The sequence below is a fragment of the Acanthaster planci genome, linkage group LG01 (assembly GCF_054643075.1).
Source record: "Acanthaster planci isolate LZ-2023a linkage group LG01, COTS_SCS, whole genome shotgun sequence".
Classification (NCBI taxonomy): Eukaryota; Metazoa; Echinodermata; class Asteroidea; order Valvatida; family Acanthasteridae; genus Acanthaster; species Acanthaster planci.
Genome location: NC_141777.1, coordinates 35,628,236 through 35,654,692, shown reverse-complemented (window position 1 = coordinate 35,654,692; position 26,457 = coordinate 35,628,236). Strand labels below are relative to the sequence as shown.

At 41.0% G+C, this 26,457-nt stretch overlaps 1 protein-coding gene across 1 annotated transcript in view; it reads left to right on the top strand.

The window, feature by feature from the left end:
* Positions 1-26,457, top strand: part of LOC110979607 (RNA-binding protein Nova-1-like) — a 55,786-nt gene that overhangs the window by 12,013 nt on the left and 17,316 nt on the right. The window contains exons 2-3 of the mRNA XM_022235576.2: positions 67-213; positions 19,188-19,339. Of these exons, the coding sequence (XP_022091268.1) occupies positions 67-213; positions 19,188-19,339 (299 nt within the window). The remainder of the gene's footprint in view (positions 1-66; positions 214-19,187; positions 19,340-26,457) is intronic.

Here is a 26,457-nt window from a genome sequence, read left to right as displayed (position 1 = left end):
TCATGATATATTGGATGATATCCTGATACACGTATCTCTCATCATGTTTTTTTTTCCTTCTTACAGGTGACGACACCAAATACATGTTAAAAATGCTCATCCCCAGTACAGTGGCAGGTTCCATTATTGGAAAAGGGGGACAGACCATAGCCAAGCTACAGGTAGACACAAAAACGGTCATCAAACTTTCAAAAAACAACGATTTTTATCCAGGTAAGGTATACAGACTGAAGGTGTCTTAGAATAAGAGTGTGTAGATATCAGTTGTTTTAGGGGATTTTTTGTTTTGTTTTCATGGAATACATGAGAGGACACGGGGATTTCTGAGTGTGCCCCTCTCTGTATTGCCTTCCCTCAAACTGAAGCAAGTTATGGCCTGTCTAACTTTTTTGTGTGTAGAAAGTCACACAAGGTTCAAATTTTGTATATTTATGTCCCCCAAGACAGGCAAGGTATACATTTTGATATAAAGACACTGGGGCCTTTGATGCGACTGCCTGACGTAGCACTTAAGAAGAAAGGTTTTGACTGTATTGTTTGGGAATGTTCTGTACTCCAAAGCCTGTAGTCCTTTTTTTATTACTTGAAAGGACATTAGATTTTCTCTTTTTTCTTCCTGGATGAAAAATTTAGAGTACATGTGCACTTCCAAAGTTCAGTCAAGGAAACTAATTCTGAAAACCAGCTGGCCAGTGTTTGTGTGTGCCATATGAACTTGAATATTACACCAGTCTTACATAAATTTGCATGTTATAACTGTATACTTCACTCCATTTTTTCAGCAAAAGTGACCTTTCCCTTTAATGCTATCCCATTAATGTATGTGTACGTGTAGGCCTACTTGCTGTTATGTTACATATTCTCATTACTTCCACTTGACACAACAAATGCAGTGCAATCCCACAAATGTGTACCTCATGGAGCAGCTGTTAAATTGGCTTTTGTTCAGATGCTGGAAGTGAGAACGTAAAAAAACTACCCCAGTACTGTTTAATTTACTAATGGTTTGTCCAGTTGACGGCACAGATAATCTTGCTCGCAATCACCCTGCCCAGCAAAAAGGGTTTGAAGTTGTTCTTGAAAGCTGCCTGACTAACTGACGGGTGAATACTCAAAATTCAAGAGTAACCAAAAATTCATCCCAGTCCTCATTGTTTTCCACCTACGTCAGTCATGTCTGTGTGCATCTGTACATCCAACTACCAGTATGCATGTGTCATAAAAAGAGCTGAATGTGCAGTTTGTAATTTGTGGGACGTTACCAAGGAGGGAAGGAATGTGTTGTAGACATTGTGTGGGTTTGTTCTTGTTCCTTGAATGATTGTAATGTAAGCTGCGACCTGTTCCACTGGCATGCCATGTTTTTTTTCCTTTCCGCTGATGGCTACCCAAGTTGGTGTGTAAGTGCCAAACTAGCGTCCTACCCTTTTCCATCCAGCAGCCCTGAAACGGTGATGGGTGACAATTAAGACCAAGTTGAGCTACCGAGGTCAGGTCATGTCATCAGGCCCTGGAAGTCATACCCCAAGGGTGCCAAGATACAGTACTTCTTTGAGGTCCCTTGTGGTATATCGCTTAGGTTAGCTTCTCTCCCCAGTGCTCTTTCCAGGAGACAATAAATCAAATATCAGGCTACAATACAGGAGAAGAAAACTCCAGAAATTGAGAAAAAAATGAAGACATCAGAATGGGGAATGGAAATGGAGAGTGGATATTGGAAGGGCTGAGAGTAAGGGTAGTTTGAACTTTGAGACACATTTGTCAGGTCTAGTAAATTGAAAATGAGTGTTTTTTGTTGAGGATACAGGTATGAAAATTATTTTAATCACATTGCATCCAAGTAAAGTTGGTGTCTACTGGTACATGTACATGTATGTCTATATACTGTGCGTACATGTAACTTGACATTTTGCAACATCTCTTTGGGTAGGAAGCTCTTCCAAGGTTCTGAAATCAGGATGCAGATACATGTATTCATTGGAGGATGTTCATTTTACTTCCCTGTAGCCCGTAACATAAACTACATTGTAAGTCTCTCAGGTGGTCTCTGTGGCAGTTGACACACACATGACCCAGTTTCTAACCTTGGCTCATAGTTGATTACAGCTTACAAAATCTGCCCTTGCAGGTACATGTAGTCACATGCGGGTATTTTGAGACTAGTATCCACCAGTGATCAAGATCGGGGGGGGGTGAACTTGTATGTGCGTACATGTATTCATAAGGGCATATTCATATTTTAATATTAAGACTAGACATGAAGCCTGTGAACAGAAGGGACTGTCGTGTCAGGAAAGTTTGCATGAAAATTCTCCGGACATGTGAGAGAATCCTCCAAACCTCTTCCCTGTGCATTCCCTGTGCTCGTGACTTTCACCAGGCCTCAAGTCCCATGGGAAGTTAAGTTTCCAAAATCCTGCTAGAGACCTTGTGTGGTAGAATTTGAGGGATCTGGGAATGTCAGTGTTATGAGTCCACATTCTGATGGGGAGTAGAAAAAGAAGGAATTGGTTTTTTGCAGATTTATCTGGAAGCTTGTGTTTTGCACTGTGCGTGTTTAGGCTGGGAGCTATGGCAGCTGTCTGGTAGGGCTAAGAGACCTTTTCCTCTCTGTCTGCTTTCACCCCCCTTCCCTCCCCCTCCTCCTTCGGAAACTTTCTCTTGATTGTCAAAGTAATTCATCCCAACCCTCTACAAGAGAGTGCAGGCTTGTAGGCGGGGCACCACAATGCCTGATGTGACACATCTGCCTCAATACATAACCTCCTGACAGACACTCCAAGGCACATGTTTTAAAGGGACTTTCCCGACATTGAACGTGCTTTGATGTAGTACTTGATGTGATGTAATTATCGGTTGTGCTCTCTGGGCCACATTATCATTTCTTTCCAGGGTGTGAGGGTGAGATTTGTGACATGTTCCTCGATATTGTTAGATGTGGAAAACATTTCTACATTTACGTATATCTCATACATGTAGGAGGAGCAGACAAAAACTGTTCCAAACCCCAAGTTCTTCCAAACCGTTGAGAGCATAATCAGCACCGTGAGTTTGGATGCATAATTTCCAAGTCACCTGTAACATTCTGCAAGTAGGAACTCCCTTGTATCAGGAAGCTACTACATGTCTGTATTGGCAATCGATCATTTCTGTCTATGTGTACAGGTACAGTACGTACCGGTATGTGCTTCCTAAGTTGAGGGGGGGGACAGGGACCCAGAGGAACTGACCTCATTGCCAGAGTGGATTGGGCAACTTGTCACTAAATAATCGACGTGGTGCCCTGGATAACTGCAGCACAACTCACTGTACACAGATCCAAATGCATCCAGACCTCTGTTGTGGAAGGGAAGGAATCCTTTAAAGGTGAAATGAAGAGGAATGTCCAGGGAAAATTTATTGATGGCCACAAAACCTGAAATTGTGTATACATACATTCATGAAATAACTTGAAAGACACTAACAGGAAAATATATTGCTTCTAAGCTACATGTGCATGAAAATTGAGCATGATGGGATAGGTGAACGTGATCTAATTTTGATGTTGCGTGTGTGCATGTGCAGTTGCTAATCCAAAGTGTTACTGTAGGGTTCATATTTCTCTCAGCACAAACCGTCATGCATGTATATAGACACTGTGTATGAATAACTCTCACATGAACAAGCCAATTACATGTAATAAAAGATTTCATGACCAGCTTGCCTGCCCATATGGTCTACACAGGTTGTAGCTCTTGAACAGCGTAATTGGCCTTGAAATGCCATGTCGTTTAAACTTGGAGATTATTAATGATTTTGCATCAAATCAGTCTTGTGGGTGTTGGTCTGCCTTGTGGGTGAGACTTCGCACACAAGTGTTAGGGAAAAACCGTGCAGATGGTGACTGAATGCTGAAAAGGTATCCATGATCCATCCATCTAGTCTGACCCGTTTGAGTACATTTAATAATAAACAGAGGTGGGTCGTGGCTGCTGCATGCTGGGCCAGGGGAAATTAAAAAAAGAAATTGTAGGAGCATGGTGTGAAGTTGGGTCCAATCTCTTGATGCCTGGGTTGACACGTCATTCTCATTCCAACCTCATCTTCATCATGTCTTCGTTTGTGGTTTGCGCGTCATCGCCGATACATGACAGGCAGGACAGTCAGCAGCTGAGCACACAGAGCTGCTAGAGACAAGTCGAGTATTTCAACAGACCGGCTTACCAGCTGGCTTACCAGCCAAGATGTTGCATTCCTACTGATCGGCTCTCTGATTTGGGCTTAGCCAATAAATTTGCCAACCCCCAGGGTCTAATTTTCATAGATCTGCTGAGCCCAGAATTAGCCAAACACAGAAGAAATTTGCTAATAGCGAAAACAGGTTACCAGCCAAAGTTCTGGTTCTTCATTGTTTTTCACACACATTGTCATGCTTGGCAGCTTTGCGAAATGAAGCTCTGGTTGGACCACTTTTGGACCGCCCTGTTAGATGGTTCCAAGAGAGAGTCTGTTCAGCAAAGGGTACTAGTGGTACTACATATACATGTAGTACAGGTACTTGCTTAGCAAGTTAGCAAGGTAATACCTTAATGTGTATGCCTGATTACAATGATAAGAGCTTCAGTTGGAAATCAATGGAAGACAAGTAGGCACTGTTTTTAGGTAAAGCCTGAAAGCACACCATCCCGATTTCACTGGTGCACTAGCCTTGTTCAAGTTGTGCAACAGCAGTTAATGATGTTCGATGGGCGACCACTGGCCATTCAATCATTGTACACTGTTGTCAAATGCCTTGGCCAAGGCTGGCAATATTGTAAAATCAGAAAGGTGTGGAACAGGTGTAAGCAGAGTTCACTCTTGTCAAGTAGGTTTATAAAGTGTACCTTCATTGGCAAGCATTGTTTTATAAGTTGGTGCTGAATTTATTTAAGACAAATTTTAGAGGAGGATGCAAAAATACCCAAAAAATGTATTTTCTATGGTCTCAAGAAAAGCAAATAAGGGTGTTCAAGTCGGAAAGAAGAATAAAAAAATTCCCCACCCCCCAAAAAAAAGAAAGGAAAAAAGAGGTATTCCTTACCCCTAGCACTAGCTGCTGAGTAGCAAAGCTCAAAAAATTGAAATCGAGAACTTTTCCTTCAGTCCGACAGTGGAACAAAAAATTTATTTTTTTTTTGTTTTTACATTCATATCGCAAAATCGGCAGACCTAAGACTTCTTCAAAAAAAAGTTGTAATTTTTACCCAGTTCTGAATCCGGAACATCGTCGGATCAAAACATCAACTTAAAAAAAATTTCACCTTAGCTCCAAACAACTTTGGAAGTGCTGTTGACCTAGCGTTATAATGGGATTGGTTCCAGTTCAGTGGATTTGAAACCACGTGGGTATAAAGAAGACGTGACAAGAAGCGTGCACTTGACAATGGTTGGATTATGCGGTTAACTGGTTGGGCCTACCATTGTGTATAAGTGCTACCACAGCGCCATGGTGCTACCACAGCGCCATGGTGCCATATACATGTACACTGTATAAACACACACCTGTACACGTGCATGTATGCAAGCTTGAAATTTGCATGCAGGGACATTAGACCTGACATGCATGTATCATAAAAACCAGTTTGCACTCATAATAAATGCCAAGTTGATTGTGTATGTGTACAGGTGACCTGTTGAAGCATCAGCTTTGTGGATGCTGTACTGTTATTATGCATGCGTGTAATTACAAGCTGCATGTGAGGTGCATGTATATAGGCCTACATGTAGTCGTACTTGGGATATTGCCAACCCATGCACACTCGTTTTGCCAAAAACTACATTTTCAATGAGCCATACTCTTTGACCAGAAACTACCTTTTGTGATGTAGGCCTACAGTATAACCCAAGCCTTCTCTGAAATGTTACTGTCAGTTTACACTAACATGTACATGTATACATGTACGTGCAAAAACCTGCCCAAGTGCACTGGACAAATGTGTACATGTACATTGTTAGTCATAAAAATGGACATGTACTGCTGGAGAGAAAAAACTCATCTTCTGATTGTTAGGCAAGAGCTGTTTAACTGACGGGGCAAAGGTGGAATGTTCTAGAACAGCTAACCAGGAATTGATTGTAATTTAATTGTAATGTAATACCCATACAGACTTGATTTTAGGGTCTACATTAAAAAAAATTACTACTACCAACACTGCATGTATTAGGAGTACATGAAGCATCCTTTGTATCAGTGTATCGGGCTTCACTCCAGGTTACTTTGAGGAGAGCGTTTGATTAATGAGTCTTAGAAGATAGATCCTTCTTGTCACTCTAACGACAAGGGTAATATTCCACGACAATTTGATTAGCAGTCTGCTCTTGCTAGGCCAAACCTTGTCTGAGCTGAGCTCATCCCCCAGATCATTAAAAATGATTTATAAAGAGTAGTGACGAGTAAAAGTGTGTCGGAAAACGCTTTAAGTATCAAGTGTGGAGATGAGCAACATGTTGGTACATGTGTGCTTCTTTGCACCTCTGCACAAGCTTGATTGATGGAACATAGGTGTAACTGATTAATGGTTGTTGAAGTAATTGAGTATCATGCCTCAGTGCCTTGGTACAAAATAAGACTTAAAAGGTTTATTGCTCCACAAATCACTGCAGTCTCTGTGTTGCAACATACATATACATGCACTAAACCAAATTTTCAAGGCTTTCAATGCCCTCAACAGCCCTCCATTCAGTGGGAACTGATTGTGTTGCCCCATTCAGAGCATGAAAGCAAGGTCAGTAAATATACCCCATTATTACACCTGATTACATAACGGTGGGAGTAGGTACCAGACTTTGCCAATAAAAAAATAGTCATGGCCATTGATGGTGTACTGGTACTTACATGTACATGTACATGTGTGGCACTGGTGGTTACTCCTGTTTTCAGTCAAGGCTGGCATGTGAAGAAATGCTGATGGTCCAAGGTTGTACATTTGTAATCTTATCCTGTAATATCCTGGTTGTTTATGAGCAAGTCTACTTGGGTTGCTTAAGAAAGAGGAGTCTTACAGTAATCCGACCCCTTGTTGGCCAACTCCAGCTTTGTAAGCTGGCAATGTGGGCCCAGCAAGTGGATTTTGGCAGTCGATTAGCAAAACTTAATTTTCCCCCTCCTGATCAGACACAGTGATTATACACCCCAACTAAAGCATCAGTCAATCAATCTGAAACCCTTGGTCCTGCCTCTCTTATCACTGTATGAAACTAGGATTACAAGTCTGGAACCAACAAATTGCAAGTCAGGTTGTGGAAATCTGGATTAGTCTCTGAGTTGCAGGTGGTGGGTGAGGTGTCAGACACAATTCATAATTGACTTGCCCAGACTTACCAGGGATCTTCCTTAGACCAAAGCTCATTGCTGGGACCAACAAATTGACAATGTTTATCCATGTTAAATTCCTGAGCGCTCCCCCTTTTGAAAGGGGATAAAAGTCCATTCAGTTGTAAAGCTGATGAGGAAACTCCTGTGTACTTTCAAGGATGGACCACGCCTTGCATGTACTACAGGTACCTTTTTTTTGGTCACTGATCCCCTGGGTCTTTATTTTGTAATGTGGGAATAAATCCAGAGCCAGTGGAAGAGAAGAGCTGTTATTTCCTTTCTAAGGATGTGCTGAAATACGGGTTTTAGTCCCTGTTTTTGTCAGTAACAAAGGTTAGGGAGCATAAAACTTGCTGCTGGACATGTACATGCTACGTATAGAGTACTTACAGTATACATTGTACATGTACATGTATACAGTACATGTACATGTATGTATGTGTGCTGGACAGTTTGGAGTAAAATTTTTCCCAAAGCTTATGAAACATTGCATCTTTCAGAAATCCTGACAAAGTGGTTTGTAATGCTTTCTTGGGGTGCACGACAGCGTTTGTAAATGTGTAAATCATACATGTGGACTTTTTCTCTGCTCTGGCTTTGCTAAATGGTACATGCTGTAGCAGCTAATTGGACGATGTACATGTGTGCATGTACTAAGGGACATTGTGGCAAGCTTTGCTGTTTCTCTGGATGCCCTCAAGTGTATGCTGTGATTCACGCAGAAGATACCGGTATCTTCACTGTTCTCAAGATTGCCAGGAGATAACTGAATAAGGCTGTCCATTGTACATCAGCCTACGGGCTCTTGACAAGTTGTCCACATGGCTATGCAGCATTTTTACAGTAGCATTTGCGAGTTAAATTTGAATAAAATCTGGTACACTGAGTTCTTGAGTTCTTCAAATTCACATGAACATAACAACTTGAATTTTCCATACTGAAGACACTGTTGTTATACCTCGTGATTCAGGGCAAAATTTTGCTTGAACACTGTTCTCAATGGATAAGAATGGCACAAAGGAACCAGTCCATTCCAGAGATGGTGGTCACTATGCAAAAGCTTGCCCCAAATCACAAGGTGTAGCAACAGTGTCTTTAGTCAGGGGAATTCAAATTGTTACGTTTTTGTGCAATCAGATAAGAGGGTACCAGATTTTATTCAAATTTAACTGGCAAGTGGCTTATTGGGACAAAAAAGTCCTGTGGAAATACAAGTAAGCATTTTGCCTTTGGAAAAGAAATTCTTCACATATATTTTGGGAATACATGTGCATACAGATGATAAGAGTTGATATTACCGGGTAGTCATTATGTAGACCCTGTTTACATCTATATACTAAGTAAATACTTTCAGACATTCATAGTAGTGTATGGTACGGTACATGTACCTGTAAATTATGGCAACAATTTCCCCAAAAGGTTCTCCGTGTGATAAATTGATATTGATTCAAGTTCCAGTCAGTACCATTGGACCATTAATCCATGCCTTGGCCTGCATGGGGTTGTGCAGGCTAGTGTGGCTCAGGATTTTCCTGTCAGTGGGGACCTTTTGCCACTTATCATAGGAGTTCTGGCTCCCAGGTGTCTGAGCGCTCTGCCAGGAGATAACGTTCTGGTGCCCGTCCTGGTCTTCACCATCTCATCTCTCCCCTTGAAGGGCCTGTCTAGCCACTGGGGCCAGCTCCCAGTGCAGGTTACAAGAGCAAATACTGCCGAGACAGCACAGTGGCATCAGTTGTTTGCCCACAGGAAGAGAGAGTGGATGGAGAATGATTGGGTGGACACGTGCATGCGTTCAGTGGAGACTGTGCCAGTTTTTCATGTGCACAGAGAATAGTGTTACCATCAGACATATGTACATGTACCAGTAGCTACTAAAATCTGTTGCAGCACAATCCCAGAGAGTGTATTGCAACTTTGCAAGTGCCCAACTTCGCCTTGACAAGCTGATTTCCTCCGTTTTTGCTTCCTGCGTGTGCCTTTAAAACTTGATATACGTTGTGCAAACTCAATCTTTTTCAGCTTGGAATGTTTGCACACCTGATGGACAAAGAAAAAAGAAATTTGCGCCGGTAAAGCATATAAAGCCTTCATGAGTTTGTAACCAACAGATGCCTTCCCGGTACAATGTTCATGCTAAAATTCGTTCGTACAAATACATACATGTAAATGTATGTTACTCTGAAGACAATTATAAATGTTTTCCTTGAACCGCATTCACATTTGACTCACTGACTGTCATTCTTCCACAACCTGGATGGTTCTGCAAAATTTTCACTGCAGGACAACCGACGTTCAAGTTGACACTTGACAACTGTGACTGCCTACAGACTTTCTAGATTCTACATCAGATTTAAAGTTGTCCAATCAACAACGGTCTTTTGAAGTTTGAATAAGAGGTCCAAATGCAAACAGGACTTTATACTTTCTGATATTAGCTGGTGTGTACCGTCACTTCAACTGAGCAAGAACATCAGACTCTGGTATCCTCTGACATGAGGCCTCTTGATTCTGTTGACGAAAGCAACGACACAGGGCTCCAGGACAAACTGGAGGATCGTTTCTTGAAGTTGAACCAGGCCTTTCGTCCATTAAGCCCATGGCTCGCTGAGTGAAACTGCAAGTGCATCTCTCTCTTGTCAGGGAGATGTGGCCTGCATAATGTATGAGCACCTAATCTGGTTGGAATTTATTACAGCCAGACTTGGGGACTAAATGGGTACGTGACAAGCAAGGTGAATTATGCGCAGAGCATGTGTGCACATCTAAGATTGATATCGCTGCACAGTGTTCTTCACTCGCTAATTAAGCAGTAATGAGCTCTTCATATTCTCTGTGTATGGTGTGAATCATTACATAGATGTACATGTAAATCGTTATAAATCAGCTAATTGTATCTACTTGTATTAATTGGAAGTCTTCATTTTCTTGAAGGAATAACGCACAACTTACGTATGTACATAGTACGAAGTGTAATTACATAGGCCTACATGTACCGGTAATACGCAACATGTACATGTACATGTATGCATGATTAGCAGGCTTGCATACCCATATGACCTCATTTTTCTACTTGTGCGTGACTCATATTTGAAAAAAGAAACACCTTTTGAGGGTTCAGGGAGAGATCAGCAATTGAGGCCCCCTGCCTGGAGTGGTACCAGGAATCAAAAAGTGTCAATAAATCAAACCAAGTTGAAATGTTTATGCCTTTTGCCCTCTAAATCCAGCACAGTTCACAAATGCTCCCCGAAAGGCTGTCACATCAACCGTATAAATCAACAGCCTTGCCATGTGTCCATAGTCACCAACACATTTTACCGGTACATTGTTCTTTGTCCGCAAAACATTAAAACCTCCAAACAAAGACAGTATGCAGCTAGTATGACTGCTAGTCACATCATCACATGCAGTTACATGTACATGCACATGCACATGTACCGGTACATATCATTGAGTCTGTGAGGTGACAAAAACAGAGCTGGTTCAACTGTGTTACAAGAGACATACTAGTGCTGTTGTGTCATGCTCTATCCACAAAATCTGTAGTTTTATTATTTCCAAATAGCCAGATGTGTCACATTTATTTGTTTTAATAGTCTGAAACATCCATCCACTTCCTGTTCAGTGTTCCTTTCCGAATCGTACAGCCAGTCACTCCCCTCACAAACCTGACTAGTTCTTGATTTCAGTGGTTAGCTACCAGTAGCAAGGAGCACAAAGTCTGCCAAAGAGTCTGATTTCTTTGACACAAACATTGTCATATACATGTATACCGGTAGTAGGTTTTTGTATACTTGGTTGTGTTCTCACAGTACAGAGCGGTGTGTTGAACTGGAGCCAGATGGTGTAGGAAGTACTGTACATTGTGCATTCTCTTGTGTGCACATTGCATACATGTACTGAACTGTACAGTACTTGCATTGAGTTGAAAAAGGTTAATTATGGTGACATTGCCCAAGAATGTTCATGTAGCGGTAGGATCAATGTTGTACCTTTCCAGGTGATCAACAGGGGTTCCCACCTGATGCTGACATTTGGCTTCCCCTGCTTGATATCCTCCTGACAATACCAAAGAGCATCCTAGATTCCTCATTGATACTTAATACCACGCACAGGTAGCCGCGAGTCTGCAGACTGCAGAGCTCCCTCCCCGAGACTGGAATCCTGCATTAGAGGCCCCCCAAGGGATCAGCAGGAATTATTCAATTTTCTTGGTCATGGGCGCCTCATCAACACCCGATGTGTCGTCTATTAATGCGCCCAGTCGGGGTTCCCTTGGGGACTCCTAGCCATGCCTCCTCAGGGGAGCGGCAGCCTGCAGGGCCCAGCCACCCACAGTACTTGATAGCGATTGGTCTGGCTTGTCTCCCTGTAGCAGTTGAAATCTAGACGCCTACAGTGCATGTACTCACTGAGTCTGCTGGATTCAATCCTGTCATCAAACAGTCATAGACCTGTCTAGCAAAGTACCGCTACATTATATTGAACTTAAATATTGCGTCCGTCTTTTCGTCTAAATTTCATGGAACAATTTTTAAGATCCATACCATACATATACCTACATGTACAATGTATACTATAGGTTATATCAAAATATGACATTCCAGATTTACTGTAATATACTTGTAGAAGTAATTATGAAGTATATGTAAACCATGTAGTACTTACCACGTGTACATGTACTGTACATTAATTATATCATGTACCGGTACATCCATGTACATTTTTGTGTACGGTATTTTTGGATCCCGTACCAAACATTGAGATTCATTTAACAGCTGGCATCAATCCTTGTAGTAATTTGACACTGTTTATACTTTTCAAAACACTTTTCTTAGGAGTCTGCCTTGGGGCCAGTGCCACTGAAAGTATGGTCCATTGCTGCCTGTACAAAATTATATCCATCTTACATGTACATGCGCTCTGTAACTGTTGCCTCTTTAACTTAAGATTGGTTGCTGATGCGGTCAGTTTTGTCTCTTTCATAGATTCTGTCCTCATTTTTCTGTACTCTGTCCTTCCAAATGTGAATATAATTACACTGTGTAGGTATTGACATTTTCCATTTTCATTTTTGAAATACATGTATGTGCCAAAGGCCATGTAAATCCAAATTTGGGCTACTGAAGACCAAGTGGAGTTATACATGTACATGTACATCAATATACCGGTACATGTCACTTAGAGAATTTCACCTTGTCTTTGGATTGAAATGACCAAACAAAATATATTGGTTAGGGGGGAATTTCATAAAGCTAATGGGAGCAGGGAACATTCCACCTATGATCCTGGGTGTTTATCCAGTGGCATGCAACGATAACAGCGCTGTAAGATAGGGCACTTGACCAGGATATCCCCATATTCGGTAATGCGAGTAATGCACATTGTAGGCAAGCAGATGAGAGCTAATGCACATGTGGTGATAACACTTACTGAAGTGAACTGATAAGAGTCTGGAATGGTCTTTCCAATGGCCAACCTCAAAATGGGGGGGGGTTTAGGCAGTAGAATCTATTTAATACGGTATTCTCTATGGAAACACAAACTATCGACATTACCATTCTGTGTGGGAGAAAAGATGTAAAATGGTTATTATACAATTGTCTGAAATGAATGCATTATTCTGGCAAGCAAGTCAGTGCTCTTTGAAAAGAACTCATGAGATTTGTTCCAGCCTATTGTAGACATTACATTGTCTTCAACAAGAACTGGTTATTCCCTAAAGTTATGTATAAATATATGGGTACATGTATGTAATGAACGTGTGCTGTCAAATTACAGGATCCCCCATTACCTGATGATCCCGGATTGTATAACATGCATGGCACTGCAAACAACATTACGTACAGTACACATCATTAACGAGTGAATTCACTGTGAATGGGATTTCACTTACCGTAGAAATTCTCTCATTTTACAGTGCTTCATGTGCATGTTCCTGGTCTGTACCAGTACATGTACGTACATGGAAATGAACAGCAGGGAGTCTAGGACTCAATAGAAATGTTGCGGATGCAGGATATCGGTACATTGGTGGCTCTGAAAACTGGATGGTTAAATATCACTAATCTGTACTGTTATTTCAAAGACTACTTGTCTATATGTGAGCATATTGATGTGATGGGCACATCAATTATTAACCAGTATATTCACCGTGAATGGGATTTTACTTCTAAATGCTCTAATGCAAAGCCTCTTGTACGTGTACCTACAATGTGCATGCACATGTATGCCAGAGGATACATAGTGGTACATGTGTTGAACAGTATTAGATGCTCAGGAACTCATACCGTACATGGACTCTCTTGCCAGATCTGTTGTAATTGCTGTCGAGCAAAACAGCTTGTCATTGTTTTCTCAGAATTCTTTTTGGAGTTGGCACAAATGTAAGAAACATCATTCCTAAGTTTGCACGCACGCTACAGTTTGAGTAGGCCTTGTTCAAAATCCCGTTTGTGAAATTTGTGTGAAGAGAGTACCGCTTTCAAGGAAATAAATTTTTTCAAAAATATATGTACCGGGTTGACAGTTTGCCGTGACAAATATATGTACCGGGTTGACAGTTTGCCGTGACAAATTACCATAGCTATGGTATATTGCTGTTCTGCTGAGCGAGATAGGATTTGGTTTCAAGGAAGTTCCAAGGAAGGATTTGCAGTCAACACCTGGAAATCATTTCCGTCCACCTTGCACGTACATGTTCATTCTCTAGTATCACGGATACCTGTAATAAGTCAGGTTTATCCCTTTGTGCCACATATTCCTCAGTTATTGTTGAAGCCTAGGGTCATCATCGGTGTATTGGAAGGGTAAAATTCTCACTTTTTATGGGGGAGAAGTTGACACTGCTGACTCTGGGTTTTTATTGGCAATAAAAATGATGCAAAGCTTGGCAATAATTGCCGTGCAGGGCTGGGGGGGGGAGACTGGATTTTCAATTTCGCACTCGTGTACAAATTGGGAATAATTGATCTTCTTTGATTTGATTGCCCTAGATGTCAAGCTGTCTGGCAAATGAAACATATGTGGTTTTGTTCACTGAGGTTGAAATCAGGCACAGAGTGCTTGGACATTCTCAGCCTCCTGTCACTCATTTGCCAATGTCAGATGAGCTGCCATGTGAAGTGTCTGCTGCCGTTGTTCTTGAATACAAACGTAACAAGATGAACAGTCGGATAGTTTAAGATGTTCGACCATAATTTAACCCTTTGGTACATGAACTACATTCGCATGTAGGAGAAAATAGTGAAACAGAACACATGAGAAATAAATGCCTTGACTTCAACCCACACTAAGTTCAGTGACCGCATACCCTAGGCTAGCTTTTGATGTCAGTTCCCTGAAGCTGAACACTTCGAGAGCAACCCTTATGAAAAATTCAGAGCACGTTGGGGTACATGTACTTTGCATGCATACATCATGTACCCCCATACATCTAATATACATAGTTTTGGGGATTACACACCGGTTGAACAATGCAGTCTTTGTGACTGAGGACAAATGAATGTCCTCATATAGTGCAGTACGGCCCCAAATTGCTTTACAGAAGAAATTGTGCCCTGCCGGCCAGGGCAGTTGTGCACATGTGTACAGCTACATACTTGAACATTTACATGCAGGTACATTGAACCTGTAATCTGAAGTTGCTGTATACACTGACTGCCTGATGGGAGAAATCTGTGTTTACTTTGGAACCTGTGGTTGGTCCACCAGCAACAGGTCTTTGAACAATTGAGTAGCTTTCACCTGAACCAACGGACCATGCTGCAAACAAGACAGTGCTCCATGATAATACCAGATGGGATTTGCACATGCTGAGCTGATCATGAAAGACTTTATGCCCGGGTGTTGTGATTCAGGCAAATAACAATATTGCACTCTCGATTGCTCCGATATTCCGAGGTGACTGGAAACGAATGTGACGGAAGGGAATTCTCCCCCGGCCCAGGTCCCTGGGAGTCCAGAGCAGTCCTGAACCAGGTGTGGAGCCAGCGTGCTTAATGAGAGCCAGTGGCATGGTTTGTCATTTTTGTTGCAATGATAGGTAGAGTCAGGTGAAAAAGCCATTGCCTGATTTAATGCAAATTTGAAAGGGTTCACTGACACAAGTTCTGCGGGGTTAAAGAGCCACAATCAGCCTTGTTTTTGAAAAGTTCTGGTTCAGCATAATACATGTGTATATATTCATAACTTCATCATCCATAGATCTTTTCAATTCTTTATTATGATTTGTCTACAGTTTATAACTTGCATTTAAGCTTGCATCTTTTTTCCATCCTGTGAGCCTACATGTGCATGTGCGTCATAGAGCTATGCGAATGGATGGCCCTTCACAATGTACATTGATGCAAAATTGGCTAATGTACAGGTACCAGTACATGAATGTAAAATGAAGGGACACATCTTGATTGTCCTGCGATTGCGTATGTTTGCTCTCTCTTCATCAAGAAGGCATGGTTCTCACATACTGTATGTGTAACATTCCATGCCAATAATTCTCATGTTTTGGAAATTCTGTGTGTCTTTTTTGTTTGAAACTGAGAAGTTTGCATCCTTTGTCTCTGTAATTCAGTTTCTTGCAACTTCTGCATTCAAAGATCTTTAATTTATGAGGTGATTCAGGTTACACCGTAGTGTGCATAATTTCCAGGTTGCATACATGTACATGTACATGTACATTTGCATACATTTACATTTGCGTATGTATATATACATTTGCGTACATGTACCGTTGAATGGTCTTTCTCCCGTAGTGGAAAAGTACATTTACAACGTTGACATGTGTTCTTGTGTTGTGTGCCAGTGCTGTACATGTACAGTACATGTGTGCGTGCACATGTACATGTACTTGTACTATACCAATATGTACATGTATGTATACACACTGAAACTCTGGAAAACAATTTACATACATGCACATGATGATCAAGGCCTTTGTCACCAGCTCTGTTTAGAGTTACTAGCATAGCACCAGTAGGGCTGCTGCACCCACACACAGATTACCGGTATTTCCTTGAGTCATAAAAATGCCACCAAAGCAGCCTGCACTTTGACACTTGCCATAATGGCCCCTTTTATGCACTATTTTGGCTGTGGGACAATTTGCAGCATTGTTTGCATGGTTGACAGGTTCTGCAACCCAAACATAAATCTGATGGCAAGGATTGCACAAAGTCAAGGATGGGATTTTTTAAGTGCAGTGGCCTTTAGTTACCTTAGCTTAAAAATATATAAGTTGACAGTTTGGTCTGCATATATACACATCTTATCAATGGTAACATGATGAAATTTGTACAATTAGTACATGTACTGTATAAAATTTGTAAAGTGCACTGTAAAATTTATATTTAACTTTTAAAGCAAATTTTGTCTTCTTCATCATCTGTCTGCCTCACATGCCCCGAGAGAAGCACAATTTTATTTCTATTTTTACTCATTTCTTCCTGGTTATTGTGTTTTGATTGGACTTTCTTTCCTAGACTGGTAGTGTTATTTTTGTGCATAGCCCAAGTCCTGCGCGCGTTCCCCAGTTGAATGGGTCATCAAATCCTTGGGTCTTTTTGTAATGTGGACCTTTTGGCCCCAGGGACGTGACGGAGGAGGGTCAACCAGGGTCAGAAGCCGTGCCAGCACTATGTGTACCGTTTGCTGTTTAATGACAACATTCCTGAACTCTAGCATTGGCCCTCAGTGTACACGCTCTCATTCAATACTGAACAGAAAGTTGTTTTTCATACCTGATTTTTTCATGCAGGAATTCCTTTATGCTAAGCATACATACATATTTATTGAAGTTCTTGGTATTCCAAACTGACATGCAAAGTCAATTACATTTGAGAAATCAGCCTGTTAAAATGCAAATCATACCCACTCTATTTCCTTTCAAATGTTTTATTGTTTACATAAGTATTAAATTGCCAAGGGATGTACCCGTACATCACTCTTAACTTTGTGATTGCTATTCACTGGAGGCTTTCCTGAGTGTCCCAACAAAACCCCTGGAAATGCCCCCTCCCCCAAGCAAAAATTATCATACTCATATATTTGCTGTAAGTATGGCAGAAAGGAATGCGCAGTGGGGAAAAGAGTAAAAGTAGGGTGAGTGTATATTTATTCAGGCGGATTGGAAGGAAATGGAATACTGCAAGCTTTGTATTGAAATGCTGCTGCAGTGCGACTGGGAATGGAGGACTCCTTCTCTCTCTCCGAAGAAATATCAATACTGCTGGACATTTGACATTTCGGCGCTGACCCGAGCATGCTTTTATTTTTCACTTCATTTTCTTGCTTCACCATGTTTACAGTGTCATTCGGTAGCCATGGCTCTGTTCCTCCACTCTCCTAAGAAGTTGATTTTGGATATGTCCAGCGCTTGACTTTGATCTGAGCCCTCAGTCACTTAATGAAATTGTTGTTCCATTTATGTTTTTGTTCTTTTCAAAACTAATGAATCTTCAAGGGATATATTTGCAAAATCCTTTCCCTACCAGACAGGTACATGTACCTGTACATGGACATGCATGCTGTATCTTACAACCAGAAACCCTACAATATCATTTCTGGGCTTTGTACCCAAATTCTGCATGTTCACTGGTTAATTATATTTTCTAACCTTTAATGGAAACTTCAAGTGAGAAATAAATTTACATTTATTTTTCCATATTTTTATTCAACTGTGTTTGTTCCCACATTTTCAAAACAATGCTGAGAGGTGAAATGAGTTACCCCCACTATTCCAAAATTGGTGTACAATTTACAAAGAATGGTCATCTGTCAGAGTCTTTCACTCAAGTGAGCCACAAAAAGCTAAACTTATGGAAGCACCATCAGTCACACTGTTCCATGGCTCACCCTCAGGAATTAAATCTGCCAAAGAAATAATGATCTCATGATCTCATATGTCGGGCTGGCCTGACAGTGTTTGAGAGACTTGTCCAGAGTCAGGGAGAATGCAGTAACACTGACACAGGGTTGTACTCGGAGAGGTAATGACCAACCCGTCTGGGCCATGCCTGGTTACAAAACCTCCATCAGGCCCTTTTGCAGGGTTTTTTTTTTTTGCAGAATCACCCGCGCCGTCCTGACACAACAGTGGATGTTTCCTCACGGATTCATACTAGCCATTAATATTTGATGTCAGAGTGGAGGCTTTTAATCCAATTTTAATGAAAATTCATGACTTTTCCAGTCCCGGCAGCCGTTGGAAAGCTGTGTTTACCGGTAGTCTACATGCATGCCACAATAAGAAGAGATGGATTTGTGGTTTGTTGGGGCTTCTTTGTATATACATGTACATTCATGCATGCGTGTACTAAGTATGTTTCAGAAATGCTGGAAAATGAATTGTGATGAGCATTCTTAACCATAACCCCCCCCCCAGCAACATTTCTGTTTCTTATTCTGCTGGTTAATTTGACTGGAGCAGCATGTTCAATTGTGTTGACAGCTACAAAAAAATACATGCATGCTGAAGGAAAATCTTCACAGAATGCTCTTAAAATTGCTTTGCCTCACCCCACAGTGTACATGTGTAATGTTTCAGAATGCTATTCAAGCTACATGCACCATATGTTTGGTTTTGATATACACGCACATCGACATACATATACAGTATGTTAATTTTTGGCAGGTAAATATGCCTCTTCAAAGAGCTTACATTTCATTTTTAAGAACATTTAATTTACCAGTAGGAGGTAAATTCCTGTTTTGAAAATTTTGCAAATTATTCAGAACATCCAGTGTATTTCTGGTCAAGAGCCGTCATCCCAGTTTGCCCACGACCTCCTTCATTGACTGTTGGAAATGGAAACTTAATCTGTTTTTTTTTTTCCTGTCATTTTAATAATTGCAGGTACAACGGAGCGTGTAGCATTGATAACAGGTACTGTAGATGCCCTCAACAACGTGTGTTCTTTCATCATCGACAAATTGAAGGAGTCACAGCAACAGGTGACGAAGACTGGAGTAGAGACTAACTTGATACCACCAGACAGAGCAAGACAGGTAACACACAGAAGGCCATAGTCATAACACGTGTACCAGAAAGATCAGTAGGCATGATCATGATAGAAGATAAAAAGGTTTGGTATATGATTATGTACATGTATTCAGTAATGATTGTTGAGGGTTTGATGAACACTTATAGGAAAAACCCAACAGGTGGATGTAGTATACCTGTCAGTCATCTGTGCACAGCTCAACAGGTGAACGCATATGGTCATAACAAACCTGGGAGACAGGTGATCAGACATGGTTATACTCGACGCCATACATGTACAGTACATGGTGAGAAATGCATGGAATATTAAGTGCATGCAAATTCACTGAGGAATTCCTAAGCATTGGTACTGGAGAGATTTGTAAAGGTTCAGTTCCTCAGCTGTACATTGTACAACAGAAAGAGGCTCACTGTAAGGCTGTTCAAGAAAGAGCAGGTACCACCACAAGGCTAACCAAGTCAGGCTATGCGACGTAGTACATGTATCTAAGGACGTCCATATACATGTACATGTGCACATTCATAGGTACCAGTACTTGAATTTAATCAGTATTGCACTTGTACATGTAGACAACATTTTGTACATGAACGTAAAACATAATGATGGCAGAGCATAGGGGTAAACTTGCATTGCAGTACAAAAGCATTTAGCAGCAGGAAGGGCATGTGTCATGTACTGGTACATTGTACGCTGTACATGTACAGGTGCATACACATACAGGTGCAGTTCCTGTTTAAGGCAGGGTCATGGAAAGTTGGCTGGACATGTGATCAGTCGTGGCTACAGGGGAGCAGTCAGTACCTGGACATACATGTACCATGAGCCCCTCATATTACCCCTGTACTCGGTGCAGTCAGTCAAAACACTGGCAAATTCCAGACAGACACAACAAGCTGGATGGTGTCAGTACGGAAGAACAGGTGACTTTCTGAACTCATGGTATGCCGCCCCTAACACTGGACCTGTTGTTTGCGTGGTGTACTGTGTCCCAGTCCTTAATTAAAACAGCATGGCCAGGTGACCACATGCACAGTGAAAAAGGAAATGCATTGTAAAAATAACCGGTGGCACCATCTTGATGATACCAATGTTGTGGCAGGTTTTGGTACCTGAAGTTTACGCGTCATATGGAGTCGCTGACTTTGTTGTTTGAACATTGGATATTTGGCTCTGAAACCATGTTACTAGTCTCCAGCTTTTTCTCGCACATGTACATGTAGGGCCTACATATTATTGGTATTGTAGATTTTTTTGGGTATGCACGGTGTGTGGTACATGTACATGTACCGGTACCATGGAAGCAGAGGTGTTACATTTACTTGAAATGTTCGTAAAATAAGTCATTTGCGAGTTACATTTGAATAAACTCTGGTGCATGAGTTATATGACTGCACATAAACATAACGATTTGAATTCCCCCGACTAAAGACACTGTGGCTATACCACAGTGTTCCTTACATGAGCTGATTTTCCCATCGTTTACCATTGAAATGGAGAAAACCTCAGTGAGTGCATCAACTTTTGTGCAGCTGTGAGTTTTCTCATTGCTTGTTTTGCTGTTTCCAGTTAAACATGTTATTAAAATGCTGTACATGTGTGACTGAGTTACACATACCGGTACTTTGTTTTGCCTCGGTGATGTTTTAGTCCAGGAAGATTTTGTGACTCTGTTGATGCTTGCAACAAAAGATACATGTATCGGTACATCATTTGTTGCAACTTTCAAGTCTTGAATTGAGTCATAAGCGAAGCATGTGGCAATCACTGGATTGTTTGGCATATTTGTGGCCAAATATTCTACTGTAATTTTTGTCCATGGATTTGTCAGGGGCTTGTTGCCTGTTAGAACGTGGTGCAGAGGTTGTGCTTGCTTTGAAGTAAGAGCCCAGCTTAGGGTCACAGACAGACATCCAAAAGAGCACGCTGTGTATTCAGAACGGAACAAACTCATTATTCTACAATTTCACATCGCCGAGTCTGTGATTTCTGTGTTCCTGTTATGGGTTCTTCTTTCTAAGTGGGTTAAGTGGTGTGTGTCACACGCGAAATTGAACAAAGATTTTTTGTTCTTTGTGGGGGGAAAAATGCAACGAGTCAAATTGGCGACGTTTAAGGATTGCAGTAACAAACCATATTTCAACATTCTGAATGGTTTGGTCATTTTCATTTGAGTATGTTTATTAGTGCTGTCTGCTCTCCAACCGATAGGAACATATGGCCACCAGCTTGAAATGGCAAGTGGCAATTGTGATGGTGTGGTACCGTTACCACATGTCTTATTATAAAAATGAAAACGGCGTGATTAATTTTGCCCTGATGTTGAAATATCAGTCTTACATGTATTGCACATCTGTTTTAAAGGGTCAGTTCAGTCAAAACATTTTCCTTGTACATGTACTTTAGGATTCATTTTGTGAATATGAATATTTCTTCCTCGTTCACCTTAAATTCAGCTTTTGTACATCAGTGTTGTTCTTCTGTCCGTAATGCCAGTAAGTATGAAATTATAAAAAGGATTTTTTAATGTCAAGATACAGGAAAGTGAAAGAGTATAAGGATGGTCCTGAACAAACTCAATGTAGAGAACCAAACAAATGCAAAATTTGTACTTTCTTCACATCTGCATAGGCCTACATGTGTTATTTTTTTTTATGTGTAATTCAGGTTTGGTTAACTTTTTTAATCATCCCTTCAAAACCAAAGCAGTAATGTCCAGATATACATGTACATGTACAGTGTGCAATGTGCAGTGTGCAATGTGTAATGTACATGTACAGTGTGCAAAGTACACTGTGCAATGTACAGTGTGCAATGTACATGTACAGTGTGCAATGTACATGTGCAATGTACAATGTGTAATGTACATGTACAGTGTGCAAAGTACACTGTGCAATGTACAGTGTGCAGTGTACATGTACATGTAGAGTGTGCAATGTACAATGTGCAATGTACAGTGTGCAATGTACAGTGTGCAATGTACAGTGTGCAATGTACAAGTACAATGCACAATGTGCAATGTACCATGTGCAATATATGTTCCAATGTAGACATCATACAAACACCTTGCCTGCTGACTCAGTGAGATCATGGAGCTTTATTGTGAGATGCAAACCAACCACATGCATTTGAAGACATGCACGCATGTAAAATGTGTGACGTCGCTTTGTCCTCGGCACTTGCAGAAACTACACAGTACAGTTTTTCCATCAGCACCGCCTGAGTAATGGGTACCTGCATAAATTGGCAACATGATCCAATTTTCGCACAAAGCTGGCCCTTGGCCAGGCTAATAAAATGTGGATTATCACATTACAGTTGTGTGATTATCCATGAGATGCCCACCAATGTGTGGTACATGTAATTGGACTGTGTTGCAGTACTTTACAAATACATGTACCAGACTCAGATCACTGCCTTTGTCTGGAAGACTGGAGGTAGACATATTCTGCTGTGAATCCTTTTTGTGATGAGAGGGGAACTTTCCTTTGATTGAAAACTCCCCCCAGATTTAATTATTTTGACATTTTGAAGAGAGTCAAGTGTTAGTGTAAATTACATTTTTTTAAATCAAAATCTGTCAAGGAAATGGTAAAAACAAAAAGTTTTCCTACGACACGGCTGCCATCATGAGAGCTGCCCTTTTGTTTTCAAATTTTGAGTCATCCAAGACCCTGTAATGTACATGAACATGTACATGTATACGGTACATGGGCATGTATGCATGTACATGTATGTGGTAGCCACGGCCGGCCGTGTGTGTACGTACATGTACATGTACAGTGTTTGTGCGGTGATGTTGTGTATTGCGTTGCCAGGTACAAACGAGTACCAGTTGAGTTGTGCTGTTTCAAACTTATTCTCTCAGTTTTACATGTAGTGTGTGTAGTGATGGATGCCATACAATGGTCGGGTGCTCTACACAACACGCATCCGTAAGCAATTACCCAGGTCTGGGTATTATACTGTCGCTTAGAAAACTGTGTTGCTCGAGCTAGGTTCAGACACCAGATGTCGCAGGAATTTTAAATAACATGGACGCGTCCTTTGCACTGATGAATGGCAAGAAATCAGGACTATAAAGGGATTGTGAGCCGCTCTTGAAAACAAAGAAAAGCCAACTCTTGGTGGAGCTTGTATGTCGCCTCATGTTCTTTTAGATTAGATAAAGTATTTTAGAGCCTGGAATTCCCCTTTAACAGTATGCCCTCTAGTACCGCTGTGCTGAACTTGTTGAGGTTAATTAAATACCGGTATATTCACAAAATATCATTAAAAACCTGGTTACACTGTACATGTATGTGTGCAGTTGGGTAACCGTAATTGTGTGTTGATTTGTGATTGTTACAATGTAGAATTGAATGTGGTTTAGTATGAAAACAAGGAAAAAGACTGGATCCATATTGACATCCGTGCTACTTCAGTGTTTTATAGATCAAAACACAAGTCTAGGGTTTTCTCGTTTCCAGCTTTGCGAAACCTAAACCTGACTTGGTTTAGAATAACATGTCGTCTTCCTGCTCAACACCTGCACATTCAATCTATTCAACTAGTCTGTTCTCCCCCAAAATGAGGGCATGGTATCTTACATTGCGAGCGTAGCCTCTAATCAGTGCCTTGATTTCTTCACTTTGCTTCCCAAAACTTTGATTGGGCAAAATGAATGCACCAAGATGGGATGCACACCTTCATGAACATACATGTACACCACAATAAACGCTGCTAAGCTGCAGTTTTCTGACCATCTACACCACAGGCCAGAATATACATTTGATAAAGCATTAATTATGTACTGGTACATGTACATGTATGCGTATTCCTTCAGCATTGCAGAGGTTAACATGTTCAAACTCTACATCTGTCATTTTTGTTGATTCAAAATTGATTGAAGTGGCCATACTCATGTTTTTATGTGGTTCGATGAAAAAAAATTTGAAATGTGTGTGCATGAATAAAGGATTTTCATGACAAAGGAGAGAATATTATTGTCAGTAAATGTGTTGGACAGCGGGGAATATTTTTTTTTTTTAAATACTTGTTTTGAATGTTTTTGTTTCTGTGTCTTTATTAGTTGCTCCGTTCAGTGTCAACTCAGTGTCATTTTGCATGGCAGCTTGCCAGAATGGAAGCATCCTTTTAATTGATTGCTAAAGCTTTAGGATAACAGGATGGATAAGTTTAACTAATTTCACATGTCCCTGTTTGCAGCCCTTCCTCACTGGGCCTACTGCCACGTGAAATAGTAATTCTCCTGCCTCTGTTGTAGTACTTGGTAGGTGATGTCTGTCCGTTGAAGTTGAAGTTGGCCCGTTCAACAGCCAAATTCCATTTTCACAGCTGGCATGGCAAAAGGTAGATTGAAGGTGAAGCAGTTTGCATGCAAGACTTCTCGCATTTTGACAGTTGTCAGAGTGTATCACAGTTCTCTTCTTCCAGATGGCTGATTTTTTGTTCAAGGTTTCGCCAGTGAGCAGCTTAGTGAGAGCATGGAGGCATATTCCTTCTGTGGTGACAGTCAAGCACATTCCCTTGGATCAGACTGTCAAAGCCTACATTTTCCAGTTCAGTTCAAATTCCAGTAAAGTCCCTGGAACAGTTTACACGGATGTGAGAATTCAACCTTTCAGCCGACTTCAACTTTTTCTGTTCAGCAATTTACTCTGAATTTCACCTTGTTTGTACACTTGCTCTGTACAAAAGTAGAGGATTTTTTTTAAGTTCAGCTTTTTACAAGCTGTTTTTGGCTTCTTAGTATGTGGCCACATGCACCCCTGTTCACAGCATTATAATTGGAACTTAAATGGCATATAGTTGAGTTTCATGCAGGCCCTACTTGTCGATCACGTACATGTTTACAAATGTCGGCTCAGTGTTTATACATATATAGACCAGGCAGGAACGGAACGGAACATGGAGCTTGATTGGAGTGTTCAGCTTGTACATGTACACGAGAGAGCCAGCACTTATTCACTGATTCATGCAAGCCAGTGTTGGCAAGCATTTGCATCTGGTGTTCTCGCATCACACCTGAAGTGATTTTTGTACAAACTAAACATCAAGAAAGGAATGATTCCCAAACACTTACATCTTGTACTTGGCAGTCAGGGTACTAGACAGAAACGAACTGACCCCGAGACAAGAGCTTGCTGACAGACATGTGTGGCAAGTTTTTTATTGGGTCAGCACTTTTGGATGCCATGTGGACTTCACCTGAACATAGAGCGAGGAACAGCTCTATGACCTGAATGAGAGAGCTGGCTTTGGAGCTGTCCCCAAGGATTGCATTGCTAACCCAGCCTGACCAGCTAACTGCAGATTTAGAAGCCAGATGTGGCCATGTGTTTTTTTTGTTTTTTGCTGTAGTGTAGCATTGGACTACAGTATGTGTGAAGCGGAGAGATTATTGAATAGGGCCCTCATAATGCAGTACAGTACTTCATTCATTTCGTGGACTGTATCTGTTTTATCCTTAGTCGTGCTCATTGTGCTGACACTATCATAAGGGTGGAACGAATCAAATAATTTAATAGTCAAATATTCAACCTTCCATTCGATGGAATATTCAAAAAGCCGCTTGTTTCCAAAACAAAACACAGAAGGAAACCCGAAGGAAAAGTAATTTTTGGCCTCCTTGTCTGGCAAACAGGGTAGTACGTGTAAGTTGCGCAGTGCCAAAACACGTAATGGCCTGTTCTATTTGGAGAGGGCAAAATTTCTTCAAAATTTTGTGTTTTTTCCTTTAATACTTTCTATACTACTTATATTGTCAGAATTTGTGACTAAAAACATGCGATGAATAAAGATGAAACCTGGATCATTCTGTAGGAGATCTTACATAGCATTGTGTTCCAAGAGTCCCACTTCCTGAGCTTTTTCTCGAAAAATATTTGTATTGAATCTGAAAATGTGAATATACAAATGTCTATACGATACCTCCAGAACGCAGTACACTACAAGGGTCATTCATATATCAAATTGTAGCTTTTGATGTACACAATCCAGCCATATCAAAACCTCATAACCTGAATCTGGCAACTTACAGTATTGCCCATTTTTCTAGAGCCGGTCACATATTGCTTTCAGCTTCTTAAAGTTTACTTGTAGCACCTGTTTTTCATTCAGAAA